Source organism: Petaurus breviceps, unplaced genomic scaffold, assembly GCF_028583685.1.
Source record: "Petaurus breviceps papuanus isolate PSGF00001 unplaced genomic scaffold, PetGlider_PUasm1.0 138, whole genome shotgun sequence".
Taxonomy (NCBI): Eukaryota; Metazoa; Chordata; class Mammalia; order Diprotodontia; family Petauridae; genus Petaurus; species Petaurus breviceps.
Window position 1 is genome coordinate 30,574,275 of NW_027185694.1, and position 16,293 is coordinate 30,590,567.

General features: G+C 44.3%; 1 protein-coding gene across 6 annotated transcripts; it reads left to right on the plus strand.

The window, feature by feature from the left end:
- The first annotated feature begins 1,655 nt into the window (after positions 1 to 1,655).
- CLN3 (CLN3 lysosomal/endosomal transmembrane protein, battenin) lies at positions 1,656 to 13,194 on the plus strand. 6 transcript variants are annotated; one of them, XM_069063856.1, is made up of 15 exons: positions 1,656 to 2,007; positions 3,357 to 3,456; positions 5,469 to 5,565; positions 6,616 to 6,687; positions 6,935 to 7,014; positions 7,628 to 7,713; positions 7,871 to 7,943; positions 8,078 to 8,221; positions 8,343 to 8,449; positions 9,327 to 9,382; positions 9,518 to 9,586; positions 9,712 to 9,767; positions 9,872 to 9,965; positions 10,636 to 10,784; positions 10,998 to 13,194. In XM_069063856.1, the coding sequence occupies exons 1-15, from the start codon at positions 1,965 to 1,967 to the stop codon at positions 11,041 to 11,043; spliced, it is 1,272 nt and encodes a 423-aa protein (XP_068919957.1). In that variant the 5' UTR covers positions 1,656 to 1,964; the 3' UTR covers positions 11,044 to 13,194. The 6 variants fall into 6 exon arrangements, with proteins under 6 accessions (XP_068919957.1, XP_068919940.1, XP_068919954.1 ...); XM_069063839.1 differs by having other exon boundaries at positions 1,657 to 2,007; positions 10,636 to 10,776; XM_069063853.1 differs by having other exon boundaries at positions 1,657 to 2,007; positions 3,381 to 3,456; positions 10,636 to 10,776.
- Positions 13,195 to 16,293: the final 3,099 nt, after the last annotated feature.

Here is a 16,293-nt window from a genome sequence, read left to right on the forward strand (position 1 = left end):
TGTGATTCAAGCACTTTTGCATTAACACCCAAGTTCCCTTCCAATTCTAATTCAATTCAATTCAAGGTAAGTACTATGAGGTTGAGCAGTTTTCTTTTGCTTGGTTTTTTCTTCTTCCTGACAAGAGTACTGGAGTTTTTAAGAGCCACCCAGAGCGAATCTTAAGATATGCCACCAGGGGACAGTTGAGGGAGCTTTGGTCATCAATATCCGGGGCTTTCTTTCTCCTTGGTGCTTTCTCTTCTGGCCTGGATCTCTGGGCTTGCACTGGAAAACACCCTCTAGGCTAAGTCTAGGGTTTACAAAGAAAATCATCATCATACAATATTTCATAAATTTACCACAATTATCTCCTGCCCATTCCCTATTAAGTCAAATCTTCCTACATGTGTGATCCAAAACACTGGTATTGTCATCTATATTTACTGCAGGAAATTTAAATGAAAAATTATTGGATTAAAATCTTTGCTCTTCTTTTTTTTTGGGGGGGGGGAGAGATATGCTATCATTATCTTCATTTTATAGATGAGGAAACTGTAGTCCTGCCAATGATCCCATAGCTAGTGTCTAAAGCTGGATTTGAACTCAGGTTTTTCTGACCTGAGAGCTTTATCTTTTTTGCCATCCAGCTGCCAATGATGGGGTTAGGACCTGGACCCCTGAAAAGCCCTTGAACCTTCCCACAAATTTCAGCAACCAAGTCCTCGGCATCTCCCTGAGGCATCCGGCCCATCCCAGCATAATCCTCTCTACTGCCCTTTTGTCTTGGCCCTCCAGGTCTGCACCGGGCCCACCCCAGGCTACTTGTCACTCCTTGATCCCATTCGGATTTTCTCACAGCCTTTTTCTATATAAAAAAAACATCAGTGCCATCCGCATCAAACTTGTAGATTCTTAGAATCTCGCCAGCTTCTATTAGTGACAAAAAAAAACTTTGTCTCTAACTAAAAGGAGGCTTGAGTGGTCGAATTTTTGGAGGCAAACCCGCCCTGCACCCCTGAATTTCGGGGTTCCTAGCACCCTAAACAGCATTATCAGGAGAAACATTAACATTTATCTTGCCCTCTAAGGTTTATAAATCATTTTCTTAACAGCAATCCATTAAAGTTGTCCAATTGCCTGGTAAGAAAACCTGGCTCCGGAGAAGAGGTCAAGACGTTACCTCCAGGCCACACACCTAGCTAGGGTCGGGGAGGAATCGCATTTAGGATCCCGTTTTCGGGGTTCACTACTTGGCCCACCCCATCACAATACGAAGTAGGGTGTGATAAAGGGCAAAGACGAGGGGGCCTGGAGAGCTCCTGAGAGAGTGCTCTGTGAAGATTTGCTCCATATACGTTAGGATTTTAAAGATAAAGGAAAGGAGCGAACACGACAGGGCGCAGCCATCTTTGGTCCTGGTAAGTGGCCGGGGGTGGGGCCTCCCTGACTCCAACTGGCAATGGATCAAACGGCTCTGGAGCCACAAAAGGGCGGGCGAGGTTCACATCGGCTCCGACCCCTCCAGGCCAGGATGACCCTGAGCTCGGTTTCGTCGCTAGATGGCTGCCCGCCCAGCCCTGGCTCGGGATCAGTAACTTCCCAGTCCCTTGGGTCCTTCTTCTCTCAGGGTCTCAGCCGAGGACCAGACTCGGCGCTCATCCGGGGAGGAGCCGGAAGGGAGAGTCCACCTGACCGGAAGCGTCTCATGAAGATCACATGACTCCCGAACTGGTGGTACCTGTTTATGTCTGGCCTGGGGCTTCTCTGTCTTGGTCCAAAGTGGCTCAGCCGTGCGCTCTGGCCACGTAGGCTATCTGAGGCGACGGTAACTACGTCCTGCAGCCTCGGGGGAGGAGGGAAGACACCCCATAGGCCGGCCGGCCTGGCCAGTACCTTCCTTCTGGCCCTCCGAAGTCTGATGAGGCCGCCGTGATCTCCTGCGAGGGGCCAGGCTTTGACCGCCGGTGATTGCTGATCCCACCATGGCTTCTACGGACACCTGGCAGCAGCATTCAGATTCAGAGAGTGAGTGGTTCTTGACCCGGGGGCCCCTCTGGTATCGGGCTCCTGGCGTGTGAAATGCGGAGGGGCCTGGACAGGCCTGGCTAATGGCATGGGCTAGTGAGACTCAGGGGTCACGAAAGAGCGGAAAGAGCGCCAGTGTTGTGGTCCGGAGAGGTCCGCGTTTGAATCCTCCCTAAGCCCCTGTGGTCACTTCTGTGAAGACGAGGATGTTGTTGATTCACCCTCATAAAATGCGGGGTGAGGAGGGGAGGGATGGGGATGGGACCTTCCAACTCCAACTGTACAATTTTATGGATGCAGTAAGCTCAGTGACTTACCCCGTGTTACATAGTTGGGGAATATCAGAGCTAGGATTTGAATCCAAATCTCGACTACAAGCCCAGCAATTTTCCCCTTATACTATTGCTGTTCTTTGATGGGTAGATGATTCCTCTCCAAAGCTCCCATTTCCTTATCCATAAAATGGTGATGATAATAGGGCAATGTCTACTTTACAAAAGTGGTTTGGTGTTTTTTGTTTGTTTGTTTTTAGCGAAGCAATTGGAGTTAAGTGACTTACACAGACTCACATAGCTAGTATCAAGAGTCCAGATCTGAACTCAGGTCCTTCTGACTTCAGGGCCTGTGCTATCCATGGTTTTAAGGAAAGTACTTTAAAACTTAAAGCCATACAAGAATGAGTTCATAGTATTCATAACAGTGCTTTTAGTACCTGTTGCACACAGTTAAATGTAAGTGCCTTGAGGGTGTGGGTTGTCTCATTTTTGTATGTCTCCCCAGCACAGAGACTGGCATATAGTAAGAGCTTAATTTGGATAGATTGCTATTGGACTTTGGATCAGATGAGATTATGTGTATAAAGTACTCGATAAGCCTCTGAAGCCAAAATAATGTTAGTAACTCAGCTATTATATATCAAATAGCCCATTCACAGTTTATAATACTGAGCTGTAAGAGACAGAATTTGAGAATTGAAGTGAACTTCTCTCCATCCAGCCATCCCATGCTTTCCTGCCTTTGTATTTTGAGTCATGTATTTTTGGTGGATATCCCTCTTTGTCAACTCTTAGCTCTTTCTGTGGAAATACTACTCATTTTCCAAGGCCAGGTTTCTTTCTGAAGCCTTCTTGGATTTCCCAGAGTTACAAATACTTTTTTTCAGACCTTACATGCCTTTGTACTGACTTGTGCATTTATCATTTATATTACATCATAGTTATTTTTATATAAGTTATAGCTTTTCTTCTAGGCAATAAATTCCACAAGAGCAAGGAATTCCCCCATAATGCCTACCACAGGATATTGTATATAATAGGTGCTGAATAAATGCTTGCTAAATTGAATTGAAGATTCTTTTTTCCTTCCTCTCCTAGGAGAGGAGCTTCTCCCTAGAAAATCACGTGAGTCAAGTGTCCAGTCTGTCCACTGGAGAAACCTGGTCGGTTTTTGGTAAGTGACTATGGGAGAGGTCAGAGGGAATAGAGGAGGGAGGGCCCAGAGTGGGACCCTAGGAGGAGGAGCAAAATGAACATAGAGATGGGTTAGGAATAGAAGAAGTAGAAGGGTGAAGGAATAAAGTAGATGAGACAGGAGAAGGACAGAAGTTGTTTGGGTACTAGGTCCAGTGAAGAATACCTTTTATAAGAAATTCCTAACCTGAAACAGCTTATAGTCTAGGTGTTTAGATGGAATGAATAAATGGGATAAGGGGTGCATTTATTCAGTGCAAACTCTGAGAATACAAATAGAAAAACAAGACAGCCCCAGCTTTCAAAAAGCTTACATTCTAACGGGGGAAATAATACAATATAAATACATGAAAAGTTGAATTTCAGCCAAAGATTTTGTATGTTGGAGCATGTTGACTCATTTAACTACAGTCCATTCATTTTACAGATTAGGGAGGTAAAATCCATAGAGGAACTTAGTGGCAGAACTAGTACTCAATGCAGTGCCTTGTACTTAGTAGACTTTTTATATAAAGTTAATGAATACTGAGTAAACTGAGGCTAGAACTTGGGTCTCCTGACTCCACATCTAATCTTTCTTTCCATATGCTACCCAGATCTTACTCCAACCTTTTTTATAGTTGAGACCGATGTCCAGAGAAGTTAAGTAGTTTGGCCAAGTGTATTGCAGTAGAACTGTGTAGCAGCAAGCACCCCAAGTGTCCCCAGGGTGGCTGCCAACACAGGTTCTTGGATCTGCTTTGATAAAGGAAAGCAACTCAAAATGGGTTAACAAGCTTACTTTAATCAGTCAAACATATATTGTTTGCCTAGTTGAGGGGAAAAAGGTCAGCACCCCGAACTTCAGAGTATACAGACAGAATTATCAAGACAGAGAAACAGATCAAGTAGACAGGTTTCCAAACTGTCCAACCATTACATCCATACCATATCAACATCTGGGTTTTTCAAAGCTGGGGGCTCTCAACAACGGCTTCCCAGAGTCTCATCTGATCAAGTCACAGAACACTTCTCAAAGTGAGCCCCAAAACAAAGCCTCAAATCAGGGTTTATATAGCCTTCTCCTGGCTCAGAGAATGTAACAACCTTCTGGACCAATCAAAGAGTATCTACTGAAAAACAAGCCTCCCACCCCAGGCTCCAAGTGTACTTTAGCCCAGGGGCAGGGAAGATCTTTAAATTTACATTCCCATTACAAACTGTGACTGCAGTTCTACAAGATAATAATAGTGTGTCTATCACAAAGCAGTATGTGCTACCGTGTTTCCCCGATAATAAGACATTGTCTTATTATATTTTTTGGACAGAAAAACACCAGAGGGCTTATTTTCAGGGGAGGGCTTATTTTAATGAACATTGACAGCAATTTTAATAAACAGGTAAATGTGAACAAAAAAATGTACCTTTATTCAATAAGCAAATCACTGGGGAAGAACAGGATGATGCGCTCACTGCTGCAGCTCTGATTGGATGCAGCTCGGAGCGCTGTGTGAGTTTCAGGCGGTGGGGGGGGGGAAGGGGACGGTGCATACAGAGGGTAATAGCACAGGGGATCACCTTCACTACAGTAGCAATCTCAATAGGCCTTATTTTCGAGGAACCTTACACAGTAAGGGGAGGGCTTATTTTCGGGATAGGTCTTGTTATCGGGGAAACACGGTAAGAATTAAATGAGTAATAGGCTAGATAAGTACCCTAAGTTGGTAGAATAGTTGCTTCAGGGTAGGATAGTCAAGGGAGTCTTCATGGAATAGTAGGGATTCAGTTTGAGTCTCTGGGAAATTGGAGAAAAGGACAGGAAAAGCAGAGAAGAAAGAAATCATGGGAAGAGAGGAAAAACAATGGAAGTCACTTTGTAGGTAGTGAAATGTTGGTACCTGGATGTGGTGAGGAGGTGCAAGCTGGTCAGAGAGAAGTAGACAGCAGAAGGTTCAGGAGGAAGTTGGGAGGGGAAAGCTGTCTTCTGAGCATTGCTTCCCTTTTCACTTCTAGGCTCCTAGGTCTTTGCAACAACTTTTCCTATGTGGTGATGCTCAGTGCTGCACATGACATCCTCAGGAACCAGAGGACACCTGAAAATAACAGCCACGTGAGCTGCCAATAATAATAGGGCTTCTCATTTAAAGTTAGAAGGGACCTTAAGCATCATCTAGGCATTCTGGACAGTGGAGGGTCATCCTTATCTTTCAGAGGAGGAAATTGGGACCCACAGAGGCTAATCCACAGTTACACATTTAGTTACTGGCAAGAACAGCCTTTATTCATTCATTTATGCAGCATATTAAGCACTGATTATGTTATGGGATCATGTATAGATAAATAGGGCAGCTTGGTGGCACATTGGATAGAGTGCTGGGCCTAGAATCAGGAAAACTTATCTTCCCAAGTCTAAATCCAGCTTCAGCCACTTACTAGCCATGCGACCCTGGCCAAGTCACTTAAACTGCCTCAGTTTCCTCATCTGTAAAATAAAGTGGAGAAACAAATGGCAAACCACTCCAGTATCTTTGCCAAGAAAAGCCCATATGGGGTCGTGAAGAATCAGACACAGCTAAATGACTGAAGAACAAGAAGGGGAGAAGAGTGCAGATGCAACATGAAAAGCAATTTCTTAATAATCCACTAAAGGCTCGAGAGAGCACAGTGTAATGTTAGGATAGAGTGGGGGAAGGGTATGGAAAAGATGGGGCAGGCATGGATGGATATGAAGGGGAATAGGGAGTGGTGGCCAGAGAAAGGAGCTTCCTCCCTAGGCTCCCTTAGACTCAGAACACAGAGATGGCGCCATAAGTTGTTACTCGTCACCCCCTTCTCCGGACCAGTGGTATTCAGTTATTCCTTCTGTAAGAGGTGGGAAGCATGGGGTGGGCAGGGGTGAGGAGAATCCTTCCCAATGGTCAGGACTGGGAGGACGGGAGTACGAAGGGTGAGGTTTGAGGCATTTGACCTTCAATCCTCAGTCTGGTCAGTTGGCCCCATTTCTAGATCCAGTGTGGAGTAGATGACCTCCCCCAAGCATTGCTCAGGATGGTTGGTCTGAGAAAATTGCTTTGTAATTTGAACTTTGACATACTCTACAAAGGAGTAGTAGTTACTGTTGAGATATTGGATAACTCAAATTTTTCCTTTCTTCATTCAGGTGGATCCAGAGCCAACACCTACTCCTCACAATGGTACATCTCGATATGATTGCAACCCTGTGTCTACAGCTGTGAGTGTTGTTCACGATTCCCCTAAGCATTCTGTTCCAGCCCCCATTTTGCCTTGTTAAGGTCCTCTAGATCTGAGTACCCTGCCCTCGTGGCAACAAAGAGAAGTCTGTCCACCTACTTCAAACAAGGCAGTCTTTTTAACTTTCTGTGCTCTGCCTCATCAGGGTAATCTTTGATCTCTAGGGCCCTGGCCCTGGATTATCCAGAGGGTTGAGAATGAAATATTGTTTATAAATTCTATCCTAGGCTGTCCTCTTGGCTGACATTCTGCCTACATTCATTATCAAGATTCTCGCTCCTCTCGGCCTTCACTTGCTGCCCTACAGGTCTGCAGCACATGGGGATGGGGTAGAAACGAAGAGGAGGAAGATGGTGTAGTTTTAGTATGATTTTAGGCATGTCATTTAGTTTCTCTGGGCCTGTTCCTTGATTTGTGAAATAAGGTTGGAGCATATAATCTCTTTCCTTCCTTTCCACTCTAAACCCTATGATTCTGTGAAAGTGTACTAGCTTGGAGACCTGGGCAGTGATCCCAGCTCTGTGTTTAGTTGACATACTAGACCATGAGCAAATCACTTGTCTATGTTCTTTAGTTTCCTTTTTAAAATAATTCATGGCTAGGTGGTGCCATGAATAGAGCACTGGCCCTGGAGTCAGGAGGACCTGACTTCAAATCTGGCCTCAGACACTTAACACTTACTAGTTGTGTGACCTTGGGCAAGTCCCCTACCTTCCCCCCTCCAAAGGAAAAAAAAAAGGAGATTTAGTCTACATGTTGCTAAAGTCTCTTCTGTTACTAAGTGACTTTAAGATGGAATATGGGTGATCAGGGGGAACAGAAGCAAGAATGTTGGAAACAGGCAAAAAGGTCATGGTCTGAATGTTAAATGGGGTTAAAATTGGAGGAGAAAAGGACTAACTGACTACCTTTCTCTCTAGCCCTCGAATTATCCTTTGTGGGGCCTGTGCTGCTGGTAGCTTCCTTCTGGTTGCCTTTTCTCAGGGAGTAATGACCAGCCTAAGTGGTGAGTTGAGTAGCATGGGAGCATTTAGTTTGTATAATCAGTGTGGCAGGGTTCGGGCAGGATGACACAAGATAAGGGCTACATGAAGAGAAAGATTTGGTCACTTCCATGGGGTGTGACACCCCTTCCTTCTCTGTCCCCACCTTCCTGTCTCTAGGTGTGGTCCTGGCCAGTATTTCCTGTGGGCTGGGGGAGATAACCTTTCTAGCCCTTACTGCCTTTTACCCCAGGTAAATTGAGGGAAGGGAGAGAGTGTGAGGCAGGGTTTGTTTGGGTTTTTTGGGGGGGATGCAGGGAGTGAGGGGCATAGTAGTCCTGTTGATCTCGCTCCTACATCTCTTCTTCTTGGCTGTTTTCTTTTCAGTGAGGTGGTTTCCTGGTGGTCCTCAGGCACTGGTGGGGCAGGGGTACTAGGGGCTCTGTCCTACCTTGGTCTGACCATGGTTGGTCTTTCCCCTGAAAACACACTAATTTCTATGCTGGGCATCCCTGTTCTCCTGCTGGCCACGTAAGTATCTCTTTCTGTTTCATGTTCTATACTCTCCTGTGTGGAGTGGAAAAGGAATATGAGTCAGGGAAAGGGAAGAGACTTTGAGATTCTCTCCTCTTTTATTTTTTCTTTCCTCTAGTTACTTTCTGCTTCTCAAGTCCCCAGATTCATTGGCTTCCCAAAGAGATGGGGTGCTTGAGACCTCAGCTCAGCAGCCCCTCATAGCAGGAGAGAACTCAAAGCCCCGTGAGTGAGTTGGTTGTCTCACTGAGCCCAGGAGACAGCCTGATTTGTTCTGTGAGGTTGTTCACATCACTTAGGTCTTCACTTGGCAAGCTCTGGTTCACAGGAGCTTGGGGGGTGGGGTGGGGAGGGTGGGTCTCATAAGGTCAAACACAGGAAAACATTGTGAAAACGATAAATCATTGCCTGAAGTTAGGAATTATTATTATGAGGAATAATAATAACTTACTGTATGGTATAATAGAGAAAAGAGCATGAGATTTGGAGTCAGGGGATGTGGGTAGTTAATCCCAATTCTGTTGCTTAACTATTTGTGTAATCTTGGGTTTCTTCATCTATAAAATGAGAGGGTTGGAATAGATGACCTCTAAGGTCCCTTTTAGCCCTAAATCTGTGATCTCTTTAGGCCTCCTTTTTCTTTCTTTTATTTTTTTTTTTTGGAGAGGGCAGGGCAGGGCAATTGGGGTTAAGTGACTTGCCTAAGGTCACATGGCTAGTAAGTGTGTCAAGTGTCTGAGGCTGGATTTGAACTCAGGTCCTCCTGACTCCAGGGCTGGTGCTGTATTCAGTATGCCACCTAGCCGCCCCAGGCCTCCTTTTTTAAAATATATTTTTTATTACTAATAGAGTTCAACAAATGTAAACATTTTGATGTGCATAGAAAAACAAAAAAGGGAATTTATATGAAACTGGGAACTTCTGTTAGGTTCATTTTTGTCTTTTCCCCCCTACTGTGTACATCTTGGGTTTTTTAAAAAATATAGTTCAAATTTGCCGTGGCAATTTCTGACATTTCTCTGCTTGTCTATGGGCCCCTTTCCTGGGCCTTCTCCTAAAGAGGGTAAAGGATGAAATTCTCTCTAATTCGCTCTTTTCTCAGCAGACTCCAACTTCAAACTGAGCCTCTCTTTCAGTGACAGGTGGAATGTCTTTAAGGTATGGGGAAGCAGGATAGGGGATAAAGTGACATTACTTTGGATGTGGGGGTAGGTAAGGGAGTGGTTCAGTAATGGGGGTTGTTGCTCTAACTTTGCATCAAAAACTCACCCTCTTAACCTCTGAACCTTCCAGGGTCTCCTGAAATACATTGTCCCCTTGGCTCTGGTTTATTTTGCTGAGTATTTTATCAACCAGGGGCTGGTGAGTAAGAAGATATAGGGGAGGGATATCAGGAAAAGGGAGTATGAGGATTAATAACTGAGGGTTGGAATAAAGCAGTAAGGAGGAGGCATTCATAACTCCCTGTAATCTACTTCTCTGCCTAGTTTGAGCTCCTTTTCTTCAGAAACACATCTCTGAGCCATGCCCAGCAGTACCGATGGTGAGAACAGAAGCGGGGGAGGGTGCCTGAGGGGGCAGGTTCCTAGGAGGACCTGGGCTCTCCCAGTAGAAGGGGAGCCCTTTTCACCACTCAATTCTTCTCAGGTACCAGATGCTGTACCAAGTCGGAGTCTTTGTCTCCCGATCCTCTCTACGTTGCTGCCACTTCCATTTCATTTGGCTATTGGCAGTGCTTCAGGTACGGTTCCCAGCTCTCTTTTGAAATCCCTCCATCCCTTCATCTTTCCCTTGTTTCCCAAGTGCCCAGTGTTTTTGTCATTCACTTGACTCCTAGAGACTCTTGCTGATGGAAAACAGGGACCCTGAGCGTTAGGCAAACTTTGGGTATTGTAATGAGAAGAGCCCTGGACTTGGATTCCGGACACCAGTGATGCTAGTTACTTGCTGTAGAACCATGGGGAAAGTCATGTAACTTTTGCCTTTTTATTCATCTTGAAAATGGGAAAAATAATATTACCCACATCAGAGGGTTGCTATGGGAAGAGTAGTGCTTTAAGGTTTACAAAGTGAGCCATAAGTGAGAGATCAGTATTGGTGTCGATGAGGAGTTTCTTCTGTTTAACCCCTCTTTTTTCTTTGCTCTGGGAACCCTACTGAAGTTCATTATTAGGGTCTATCCCACGGATGGGGAACCTGAGGCCACACGTGCCCCTCTAGGTCCTTAAGTGTGGCCCTTGGACTGAATCCAAACTTCACAGAACAAAACCTCTTAATAAAAGGATTTGTTCTGTAAAACTTGGACTCAGTCAGAAGGCCTCACCCATAGACTCTATACCTTCTCCCTTGAGGTTATGCCCTTCCCTACTCACTGATTCTGTTACTGACACATAGTTCTTTTTCTCTACTAGTTCCTGAATCTCGGCTTCCTGATGGTCGAAGTGTGGTTCAGTTTCCTTCCCAGCATCTACCTTGTTTTCCTGATAATTTTGTATGAGGGATCCTTGGGTGGAGCTGCCTATGTAAACACCTTCTATCATGTTGCAATTGAGGTCAGCAGGTGTGCAGTGGGGATGGGGTAGGGGGAAGAAATAGACTCAGTGTAAGGGACTGAGTACACAGGGTCTTGTAGTCTTATTTATCATGTGGTCAGGTCCTGCTCCTTAGTTTTGTGTGAGTCTGAAGGACCGCAAGAAGGGGAGGGTAAAGCAATAGTAGGGGAAGAAGAGAAAATGAGGATTCTTTTGACTGACCTCTCTTTTGCTCTTCCTAGACCCAGGATGAGCACCGGGAATTTGCCATGGCCACTGCCTGCATAGCAGATACTTTGGGGATCTCTCTGTCAGGGGCCTTGGCCTTGCCTCTGCATGATTTCCTATGCCAGAGTCATTGACACTTGACCCATTTTGGAGCCCTTCCTATAGCCTGGAAACAGAATAAGCTAGAAGATATATTCCTCTATGAGTTCTATAGAACCTTCCCCTGGATTTGGATGCAAGAGAGACTTAATGTGCTTGTTACAGTGGGACCAAGTGGATGGTTGGAGGCCCTGGAATAATGTCCAGGAAGATCTATATAATTTATCTTCTACCGCCAAATTGAGTTTTTGACATCAGACTGCCAATCAGTGCTGAAATTTGATATTCATGTTCTTCCATTAACAACATATTTTAGCTATGTGTCAAGTCTCTGCAGAAGGAATGTAGATGTACATAACAAGGGTCAGCAGATATATTTGGGAGTTAAAAGGGATATTTCAGGTTCTAGGGGAACCAATGAGGATTAGTCTGCCATCTCAAAGCTGATATGGTAGGTTTTCATGATGCTAGCCAGGCCTTTGGGGTGGGGCTTCTACAGCAGGGACTCCTAATCTTTCCTTCCCAATGAATAGTTATGAGCTTATTTTTGTTTCATTACAGGATAGAGTATATAATAGTTCCTAGGTACCATATGGCTGTGGGTTATCAAACAACACTCCTCTACCCCCAATTCCTCTCCTAGTTCTCTGCTTATTCTTCCTTCTTTACAATTAACACTACAGAATAGTCCTATTGACATGATTATTATATCTCCCTAATAAGATGCATTAAAGTGCCCATTAAAATTACCTAAGATGTCACTTTTTCCTTGGGGGAAAAAACTGTAATCACTTTTAATAAAAATAGCTATATTTTTTTCCCCACTCCTATCCCTTCTTATCCCAAAGGAAGTATCTAAAAATCAATCTCTAACTGCTTTTAATGTAATGCTTGCATTTGATTTTTGTTAAGCATGGAGATTCCACTGACAGATGTCAGACAGATGTATGCCTCACTAGACAGATTTCACTGTGGCTAAAAATGAGCTGCTCTTGGGGTGGCTAGGTGGTGCAGTGAACAGAGCGCTGGCCCTGAAGTCAGGAGGACTTGAGTTCAAATCCAGCCTCAGACACATAACATTTACTAGCCGTGTGACCTTGGGCATGTCACTTAAGCCCAACTGCCCTTCAAGAAGCAAAAAAAAACAAAAAACAAACTGCTCTTACCTAACCCATGCTGGACCTTTCAGCTTGGGAGGCCTTGCCAGAGCCTGTATTCTGCTGGCCTGACCTTTGGGATCCCCATGGCATGGTCAGGCCCCAGGGAGGGATCTGGTTAGAACCTGATAACAGGATGATAGTTCACATTTACATAGCACTTTACAAATCTCTAATCTCAGCGATCTCCTGAGGCCTTGACCATTTTTGGGGGGGAAATGGGGGAAGGCAGGGCAATTGAGGTTAAGTGACTTGCCCAAGGTCACACGAGTAGTAGGTGTTAAATGTCTAAGGCCAGATTTGAACTCATGACTCCAGGACCTGTTCTCTATTCACTCTGCCATCCCCCAGACCAGTTTATATGGTTTTGGGGACTTGACCATCATCGTAGCTAATAAGCTTTAGAGCCAGGACTGAAATTCAGGTCTTCCAACTCCCAAGTTGAACGCTTAGTTTCTTATACTAAGCTATCTCCCTAACATGCTTTGAAAAACAGTATGATCAAAGGAACCAGGTCATGTTCTTGCTCTTTATCCCACAGACCTTACTTATTGCTGCAATGTTTACATTATTATAGATGTTAGGTGAAGAATTTTTTTTTTTTTGCCTTTTGGAGGGCAATTGGGGTTAAGTAACTTGCCCAAGGTTACATGGCTATAGTTTTTTTGTGTGGGTGTTGTGTCTGAGGCCGGAACCAAACTTGGGTCCTCCAGACTAAAGGGCCGGTGCTTTACTCACTGTGCCACCTGGCCGCCCTGGTGAAGAAATTTTGATAAGTAAAATTGATATTCCTATATGAATTGGAAATTTTAAGCAGATGCTTTCAATGACTTTGTCCTAGCTGTAAAAAGATCACCAGCTATAACAGTCTTTTGTAATGATTTAAGGTTTACAAAATTCTTTGCCCATGCTCACCTTGTAAGGAATCATCATAAAGCTTGAGGTTCTAAAACAATTTTTAGTCTTTTTCCATTCATAACTAATCTGAGTAGAAAATGACCAAGTTTGATCAGGGAGCTTGGTCAGTGGAGTGTTGTGGAAAGAGTGCTGGGTTTGGCGTTATCCTTGGGTGACTTCAGGTAGGGCACTTAACATCCCTGTTGGTTTGCTCTTCTGTAAAATGAAGGGATTGGAAGATAGGCTCTTTGGAGTGAGCAGTTTTAGGTTTCCTGAAATCTGTTGCAAGAAATTATGATAAAAGTTTGACTTTAAAATACACACTAACGGTTCTAATCATCAACAAGAGTTGATTAATGTGCCAGAGCACTGGAGATCTAAGACAGAAATGAGAGAGTCCCTGCCTTCAAGAAGCTGCCATTCTGTCAGGACAAATGACGAAACTGGAGGCAATGTGGTATAAGTGAGGGCCCAAGTTCAAGTTCCACCATAACTTTACGTAAATTACTTTCTTCTGTGAAATGAGAGGGTTGTATGGCCTAGCTAGCTAGAGACATCTGGGTCCAATGGTGTAATGTAATGCCAAGGAAAGGCAACTTCCCAGGTTCAAAATACCAGCATAGGTGCTCTCTATTTTATTCAGTAACAAACCCAGAACAGAGAAGATCAAAACATGACATCATTCAAAATACAGCATTTACTAAGTGTGATTAAATAATCTCCAAGGCCTACCCCACCCCAGGACTTTCCAATCATTCAATCAATTACAAAGTCTCTGTTCCAAATACTTCTCCACCCCTAGGCTATACCTTAATTAAGTCCACCACAAAGCCCCTCTTCTCAAATGGAGATTAGTTTCCAAACATAAGTAAAATACATTCATTTGCTCAACCATAGAACACAAAAAGGTCAAAAGTTCCCCACCCCTGGATCACAATTGAATCTACCCCAGAGTTACATCAAGTTTAAACACAGCACTTAATACCCAAATGGAGGTCTTTTCTTCATCTTGACACGAGGCAAGTTCTCAGCAATCTTAGTTCCTGGAGAGACAAGGCTTAGCAAGGCCATAAGATACATTGCCAGTCCCTTCATGAATTTATCCTCTGTCTGTAGAACAGCCCTAGAACCCCTGAACACATTAGCAAAGCCCTCTCCCAGGATTTCTGTAAACATACAACAAGAAAATCCTTCTTCAGGGCTTCTGAACCAACAGAAAGGCTCCCAGACCCCTGCAACAACAGTACTGTCCCTCACCAGTGGACAGTATTCATTCTGTCTGCAGGACAGTCTCCAGACCCCTGCAACAACAGTACTGTCCCTCACCAGTGGACAGTATTCACTCTCTGTCTGCAGGGCAGTCTCAGGCCTTCTTAACCAAATGCCAGGTTCCAGGACTTCTTCAACAGGACAGTCTTTCACCAGTGGACAAATCTGGCAAAATAACATCAAAACAGACAGACAAAGTACCAGCAAAACAGCCATGTCTCCTCAGTCCTTGGCAGCTCAGGGGGCAGGTCTCAAAAGTCCAGGGCAATTCAAAGCGGCCACCAGCAATCCTCTTAGTCTCTCTCTCTCTCCACGAGGTGCTGCTTCCAAAAAAAGATCTTCCGCCTCTCTCCAGTGTCTCTCCAAATCTACGTCACCAGCTCCTCCCACTTCAGGACTTTCTTTTCACATCAACAAGCCCATCCCACAGGTGGGATTAACAAACTCTGGGTTTTAATACAATCAATTTGAAAACCAAGCCAATACTGGGGAATCTTTAATTGCCATTACTATCACAAATGGCCAGATATAGATGAAGATGACTGGAGATGCCCAGGATGCAGTTGGGAGACCTTGGTCTTTCTGAGTTCTCACTTTGAGTGAGGCAATGGCCATTCAGTGATTCTGGCTGTTTAAGAAAGTGAGTCAAAGGACAACCCGTTTAAAAAAAAAAAAAGCAAATAGGAAGGGGCGGAACCTCTGGGTTTTGAGCCAAAAGAGAAACAATTACTATACATTCACTCTGAGCCAGCTGGACCTGAAAAATAACAATTAAGTGGTGCTTGGGCAGGAACCTGTTGTCCAATCAATGAAAGTCTGAGTGAACTGAGTTTAAGGCATGATCTTTAAGAAAGAAATCTAGCCAGTAAACCCCTAGATAACTAGGTAGGTTTCAGCCATCAAAATTTGCCTTCCTTTGGGCAGAACACAGGGAAGGGAGGGGAGGATGAGCTGAGTTGCCCAGCTGGAACTGAATTGAATTCAATTCAATTGCAAGTCATGTCATCATCTTCCTGGTGTCATGGTCCTCTTCGAGGACAAACCACACACCCCTTGTCCTATCTGCCCATTAGGGCAGCTCCCACTACTCACAGGTTGTGGTTTGTCCTTAGTTCTTGAAGAGGACCATGACATCAGGAAGATGATGGCAAGACTTAAGAACGTGATGATAAGTAGCACGAATCTAAAACCATCTGGAAGCACTAACTGTAACAGATAAGTTAGAAGCTTTCCCAATAAGATCGGGGTAAAACAAGGATGCCCATTATCACCATTATTCAATATCGTACTGGACTGGAGAATAGGACAAATAGAGAACAATTTCATTCGGGTTTCCACTAATTCCATTCCAGAATCTTTGCTTAAAAAAAAAAGACATTACTTTTCAATAATTACAGTAGGTAAAAAGAAAAGGTAGTCCAGACTTTTTTGTTCCTAGGACAACCAGTCTTCCAAGAGCCTAGGTTCCCCCAAGTTAACCTGCCACGCGCTGTCTTTAATAGTCCTGGGCTTCAGTTTCCCTCCAGAGACCGCTAGATGGCGCCGCGGATAAGGCATCGGACCTGCAGGCACAGAGACCAGTTCAAAAATGACCTCGGACATTTACACCGAACAGCTGTGAGATCCTGGGCAAATCGCTTTATCTGCCTCAATTTTCTCATATCAATAAACACTTATTAAAGGCCCATTGTGTGTAAAGTGAGTTTAAAAATAGCACCACCTCTCATGGTTATTGTAAGGATAAAATGGGATAAGCGTTCTGCAACCTTTAAAGAGCGATAAGGACACTAATTATTATTCCCTCCTAAATGAGGGGATTGCTTGAGATTGGACTTGCATCTCTGAACCTGTGATAAATTAGTGTACGACATGTCGGTTCCGCCCCCTG